Here is a 6,895-nt window from a genome sequence, read left to right on the forward strand (position 1 = left end):
CCTTCTCAAGAGCTCAGCCTGCCTCTGCTTCCCTTCTCAAGAGCTCAGCCTGCCTCTGCTTCCCAAGTGCAGGGACACACTAAGACTTCATTAGTAAATGTAAAACTGAGGCTGTACACAAACAAACCTGATTCTGACTATTAGTAAACCAAATTTACCCCGCCTCTTCCCAGTCCTAAACAGTAACTATCAGCCTTAAGTTCAAGCAAACAGAGCCTCGTTAGGACTTACCTGAAAGATATTTGAAATGGCATCAAGAATAACCTGAATAATCTTGGTATCTTTTGCACTCAGGAGGTTCATCAAAGGTTCGATTATCCCACAGTGAACGAGATACACAATCTGTTCAACAGTCCCACCGCTGGTATAGTTGGTTATGGCCCATGCAGCCTCCTTCTGTGTCTTAAAGTCCGCCTGATAAACAAGAAAATGGTTTTAGTCTAAAAGTTCTAACAGCCAGACTCCAAAAGTTAGTGGTCTACAAACACCAAGTCAATTACCTACTCTTCTACCCAATATTAGGAGGTACTGTATCCAACTCAGGCCTCCTGCCTCTCCTCACAAGCTCAGGAATTAAAAGCATGTGCCACCATGCCCAGGTTCCTCTAAGACTCTTATCAAGCATAGGTTCTCAGAAGTGCTATCATCTGGTCAAACCTAAACTCTCATTACCTTAGAGAGGACACCAACAAGAAAGGGGACCAGGCCGTGATTCACAACTTGCTGTATCTGGTCCTGGCGTCCAGCTGTAATGTTTGACATTGTCCACGTGGCCTCCTTCTGAATATTAGTTTTGGGGTTTGTTAGCAGGCTGGGAAAGACTGCAAGTGCTCCCGCATCGATCACTTTCTGAGTCTGTTCATCTGTCCCAGTGACAATGTTCCCTATGGCTCTTAGTGCGGGAGTCTAGAAAGGAAAAAAGGTTGATTAATTACTGATTACTTTCCAGTGCTGCTAAAAACATTCTCTATTCTAAAAAGTTCTGCAAGTAACAGGCAGTACCTCAACAGCTATCAACTGAGGACGCGCCCGTACTCACAAAGCTCATTAATAAAAAGGCCAACCAACACCTACCACAATGGGCAGTTCAGTAGCTCCTAGAAGCTTCACAAGTTGGGGAACAACTCCTTTCTTCACAACCATCTCAATGCGCTCATTTGGCCCATCAGTCAGGTAGGAAATGGCCCAGCAGGAATCTGCTAATACTTCTGGATCATTGTGGTGCAGGAGTCGAACTAAAGTAGGAAGAATCTGCTCCACGGCGTCTAAGGGAGGTGCGGGGTTCTTGTTCCGACAAAGGTTTGAAAGCGTCCAGGTAAGATTACGTAAGTAACCACACTGAGGGGGAGAGGAAAATCATTACGAAGGCTTTGTCTATTGATGGGGAAAATAAGAATCAAATATTAAGTGAGTATACTTATGATATTAACTTACTGCCAAGGTAGACAGATCAGGAACTGCAAGAAGTGCCAACAGTGGGTCAATTGCACCGTGTTTGATAACTAAGTCTCGGAAAGCTGAACCATCACCTGGGACAGAAAGCGAGATTGGCTGAGCACGGTAGTGAGCACCTTAACCCCAAAATCTATTTCTGTGAATTCCACGTTTTCCTGGTCTATAGCCAGTGCTACATAAGAGAGACCCTGTCTCAAAAAATAAAAAAGCAAGATTAATGAACCTACTATCCCAAACATCCATGTTTAGTTAGCTACCGAATGCACTGTCAGACCTGTTCTAACTTCAGTAGCATTCTTAAATGCCTCTTCCATTCCTAATAAGGGCCTAAAGCAAGCACAAAGCTTGACACAAAAGCCACTAGGACTTTCCTTAATCACACTGGACACATTCAGTCCAAAGAATTTTAAGTGCAAGTACCTGCAATGTTTCCAAGAGCCCAAACAGCTTGCTCGCTGATGTGAGCATGGGGAGATGCCAAGAGAGAAATAAATGCTGGGATAGCACCTCCATCCACCACAGCTTTGGTCTGTTCAGATGTTCCAGAAGCAATGTTGGTGAGTGCCCAAGCAGACTCAAACTGAATGGGACTACAATCANTTTTGCCCAAGAAGGACACAAATTTTGGGATCAAACCAGCCCGGATGATGTTGTCTATGGGAGGCTGTTTCTCTCTAGAAAGCAGTTTCCTAAGGGAAAAGAAAAAAAAAATCAAAAGTTGAACTTGATTTTTCAAGGTGCCCTGAAAAGGTGGATAAAAATCTGGTCACAGTGGTTGATACACGTATAATCTCAACACAGAGAAGTCTAAGACAAAAGGACCGTGCACTTAAAGTCAGCCTAGGAAACATGGGATGTTGTTCAAATGGGAAAGGAGATGGTAAGATAGTTTAGTAGGTAAAAGAGCTTGCCACCAAACTGACAACCTGAGTTCAATCCCCAGAATGCACATGGTAGAGAGAAGTTTTCCTGATTCATTCATTCATTCTCTCTCTCTCACTCACACACACACTTTTAAGATAAAGTAAAAATTCATGAAAATAGGAATGTATGGCTTTATTTATCCACCCCGCCTGTTTCTCCACTGTACCTCCCTCAATCTCAAAGGGCTGATTTCTTAGGTTATCCATGCCAGAGCTACAGACTCACCGAGCAGCTTGAGTAGCTTGGAGCTGGCTTTCCAAATTGTTACTGTTTATGCCTTTAACAATGTCCTCAACAGACCAATTTACAGTACCCTTAAAAAAAAACGCAGTATTTTACAATTATTATATACAAATATATATACTTTATATATATACTTTATAGTACTATGCTGTTGTCAACTTGATACAACCTAGACATCGAGATACAATCAACATACAGAATTATTTTGTTCAGATTAACCTGTGGTCATCTCTGAAATTACCTTCATGATATGGGCTTAATGTGGGCAGCACCATCCCCAGGCAGGTGGGGCTAGGTTGTATAGGAAAGCTAGTCCAGGCAAAAAGCCTTGCCCACTGCCTCATGGTTTCTGATTTCCCTCATGAATGAGTTATGACCTGAAGGTATAAGCCAAATAAACCTTTTCCTGCCACTACACTGTTTTCAGTAAGGTTTTTCACAGTAATAGGAAGCACACTAGCACACATGGCATGGTAAAGATACTTAGGCTCTTATCTCAAGGTTAGCTTTACATTTAATTTGGACTACTAAATCCTGCTTTATATGTACAATAATAGTTCTCAAACTTGGTACCATGACATTGGATTCTCAAGTCAGAACACTTAAGCTTTTGTCGTTAGTGAACTATTTTAAGAATGGTTTAAGGCAAACTAAATGCTATTCTTAATCACAATCCCTTGAACTCAAATGTACTTTTAACAAAGATATATGCAGCTACAGATGATGTCTGGGGTTTTGTTTTTGTTTGTTTTTAATTTTTGACACAGGATCTCTATGTAGCCCTGGGTATCCTGGAGCTCATTTTATGTAGACCAGGCTAGCCTAGAACTCAGATCTACTTATCTCTATCTTCAGAGAGCTAGAATTAAAAGCATGTGTGTGTGCCACCACATGGGGCCTAATTTCTTGAGTTTGTATTTAAAATTTATAAATTTCCGTGGTAGATAATTATGTTGTAATCACTACAGAAGAGAGGCTTGCAGCCCTTGAAACAACATAAACTACTGCCACCGCTCTTTGTTGCCCACCTTTAAGCTAAGATGCCATTGCTGAAGACACTCTACACTTTGCCAATAAATAGACCATGAGAAGGGGAAAGGAAAAAAAAAAAAAATCAAACTGGAACTGACCTGGAACTTCTCCTCACTGCTAACTTTTACAGTGCTGGAAGATCCTACACAGGCTTCTAGAGGGGAAAGCTAACCATCATACCCAGCTTTAACTGTACCTCCTGCCTAGCACAGTGTGTCCACTGGTTCAATAGGAGCATCATAGTTATGGAGGAAACCAACTACTTTCTGGTTGTATTTGAAACCTGCTCCACAGGAATACACCTGTCCCTGCACACCTGATCCCTGCTAAGGTCATAAGCCCTAGATGAAAATCAACTATTACTTCTAATAACAGCCATGGTCTATTGCCCTTTAACTATCTCCCTACCTATAGATTAGTGCAGCTATCTACCCACTCAAGAGAAGCTTCTGTTTTGCAATGGTGGTTAATACAGAAGCTCAGATGGCCAATGAGTGACGAGCTCAGCTGTAAAAGGGATGTCTGTTATCATACATTCGTCCTCTCATAAGGGAACACTGTGGAAGGGCAAGTGGGAAAAAAGATGCAGATGACACAGCAACTGTACTCACTGTGACAACTGAGGAACTGACTCCACCTCATGAGCTATGTAGGACATTGTTGATTGCTAATTGATGTAGGAGGCCCAGCACTGTAGGCAGTGCCATCCTGGCAGGTGAGCCAGGGCAGGTAGGAAAGGTCCCTGAGATTCAGGTGTAGTGAGTGAGTGGCACATCTTTAACCCAAGCACTAGGGAAGCTAGCCTGGTCTTCATATTAAGTTCCAGGTCACCAGGAGTACACACTTATGACTCTAAACTGGGCAAGCCAGAGACTAAGCCAATAAGCAATGTTGTTCCTTTGATAATGGACTGTAACCTGTAAGCCAAATAAGCCCCTCCTCCACCCAAGTTGGTTTGGCAGTGCTTTATCACAGAGAGCCCTAAATAGACACTCCTGTGAAGATACGGCACCATGCAAGTGGGAGTGAACTTCCGTCAGGGCCAAGTACAGCCACTGGCCAGCTACCCATCCTCCAGCAAACAAGCTCCCACCCATCCTCATGAGGCAACCATAGTTATGCTCAGTAGGTCAAATATAAAACAAAGAGAAAAAATTGCTGGAAAAAAGGGTTTCAGCAGAAAAAGGGCTAAGACCAGGAATCAGGGTGAAAAGGACTAAACCTCGTTATATACATGTATGCATTCAAGATACAAGTTTGTATGTATAATCTCTGATACTGAGCAGACACAACATGTCAACATGTGGTATACAAAGCTAGAGTGTTGTTATACTGAATGTGGCAGGCAATTCCAACATGGTAGGAAGTATCCAAGTGTAAATGTAGAAATCAGTACAGTAAAGGATAACATAAAGATAAAAATGCTATATTCAACCAAGCACAGGATTGGAAGCTGCTCTGGATTAAGTGCCAATGTAGAAGTCATGATATTGACACTGGACCACTGACTCTCAACCTGCAGGTCGTGACCCCTCTGGTAGAGCGGCTCTCTCTTGGGAGTCACCTAAGACCACCAGAAAGCACAGCTGCTGGTGACCGTGTGTTAAAAACATTAATAACATTTATTGTTTTATTTATTTACTGTGTGAGTGCTCCACTGAACCATGACAGAAAAGGGATCAGATCCCTTTATAGATAGATGGTCACGAGTCACCATGTAGCTGCTGGGACCATTAATCTCTGAGCCATCTCTCTAGCCCCTGCATTATGATTCTTAAGGAGCAAACTTAGTTACTAAGTAGAACTAAGACAGTCTTCTAGTTGGTGATCACCACAACATGAGCACTGCGTTCAAGAGTCACAGCATCAGTAGGCTGAGAACCACCACTTTATAGTGTATAAGCCTGACATAACGATTGTATACACCTGATGCAAAGACAAGAGGACTAAAGTTAAGTTCCAAACCAGGAACTATATAGAAAATGAGACCAACCAGAGTTATACAGCAAGATACTGTCCCAAAAAACAATAAAATGGAACTAGAGATACAGGCCTATCACACACAAGGCCCTGGATGTGATCCCTAGTTAGCATAAAAAAATTTTCTCCTTCAATTGAAACGGACATATCAAGGTACTAGTATCCAGAAGTGCAGGAAGTTTGAAGGAAGGACAGAAAACTATCCTCCACTGGAGTATGGGAAGGAAGAAAAAGCATTTAAGAGACATTCATCCATATTTCCTAGGGTAACATGAACTCAAATGTAGTCACCTGGTTGTTCCGGTTTTCCTGTAGCGGAGAAGTAGCATCATCAGGAAAGGAGCTGACATTTCTCCTTTTCAGCATCTGCTCATCTTTTTTAGCTTTCCTGAGTTCTACATTAACTTCTATTCGGCGGCGACGCATTTCCTATAGAAAAGAGGACCTCATTTTATCTATCCCACCAGCTTTTACTGCCAAGTCATCTTTCTCCCTCTTTTTTTTTTTCCCTTTTTGGTTTTTCAAGCTAGTGTTTTTCTGTGTAGCTCTGGCTGTCCTGTAACTCATTTTGTAGACCAGACTGGCCTCAAACTCAAGAGATCTACCTGCCTCTACCTCCTTCCTAAGTGCTGAGATTAAAGGCATTCAGCACCCCACCCGGTTGTGATTTTTTTTTTAATCCTTCAAAAACCAACAATAGATGACTCAGCCAATAAAGGCACTTGCCACCAAGTCTGAAGCCTTCAATCTTTCAGGGCCATGGAGAGGAGGGAATACCTCTACATGTAAAACCGGTGCACATAAAAATCCTCCCCTCAGCCGGACGAGGTGGCGCACGCCTTTAATCCCAGCACTTGGGAGGCAGAGGCAGGCGAATTTCTGAGTTCTCTGAGTTCGAAGCCAGCCTGGTCTACAAAGTGAGTTCCAGGACAGCCAGGGCTACACAGAAAAACCCTGTCTCAAAAACCAAAAAAAAAAAATCCTCCCCCATATACACAAAAGTAAGTAATAGCCAGGTATGGTGGCCCACACCTTTAATCCCAGCACTCGGGAGGCAGAGGCAGGCGGATTTCTGAGTTCCAGGACCGCCTGGTCTACAGAGTGAGTTCCAGGACAACCAGGGCTATACAGAGAAACCCTGTCTCTAAAAAAAAAAAAAAAAGGGCCGGGCGTGGTGGCGCACGCCTTTAATCCCAGCGCTCGGGAGGCAGAGGCAGGTGGATTTCTGAGTTCGAGGCCAGCCTGCTCTACAAAGTGAGTT

At 43.0% G+C, this 6,895-nt stretch overlaps 1 protein-coding gene across 1 annotated transcript in view; it reads right to left on the reverse strand.

The window, feature by feature from the left end:
- The window catches only part of Kpna2 (karyopherin subunit alpha 2), an 11,002-nt gene that overhangs the window by 1,390 nt on the left and 2,717 nt on the right, over window positions 1–6,895 (reverse strand). Inside the window, exons 3-9 of the mRNA XM_021176891.2 lie at window positions 5,926–6,063; window positions 2,605–2,693; window positions 1,876–2,144; window positions 1,435–1,529; window positions 1,075–1,338; window positions 673–906; window positions 232–414 (exon numbers count right to left, since the gene is read on the reverse strand). Coding sequence (XP_021032550.1) covers window positions 232–414; window positions 673–906; window positions 1,075–1,338; window positions 1,435–1,529; window positions 1,876–2,144; window positions 2,605–2,693; window positions 5,926–6,063 — 1,272 coding nt within the window. The remainder of the gene's footprint in view (window positions 1–231; window positions 415–672; window positions 907–1,074; window positions 1,339–1,434; window positions 1,530–1,875; window positions 2,145–2,604; window positions 2,694–5,925; window positions 6,064–6,895) is intronic.

Source organism: Mus caroli, chromosome 11, assembly GCF_900094665.2.
Source record: "Mus caroli chromosome 11, CAROLI_EIJ_v1.1, whole genome shotgun sequence".
NCBI lineage: Eukaryota > Metazoa > Chordata > Mammalia > Rodentia > Muridae > Mus > Mus caroli.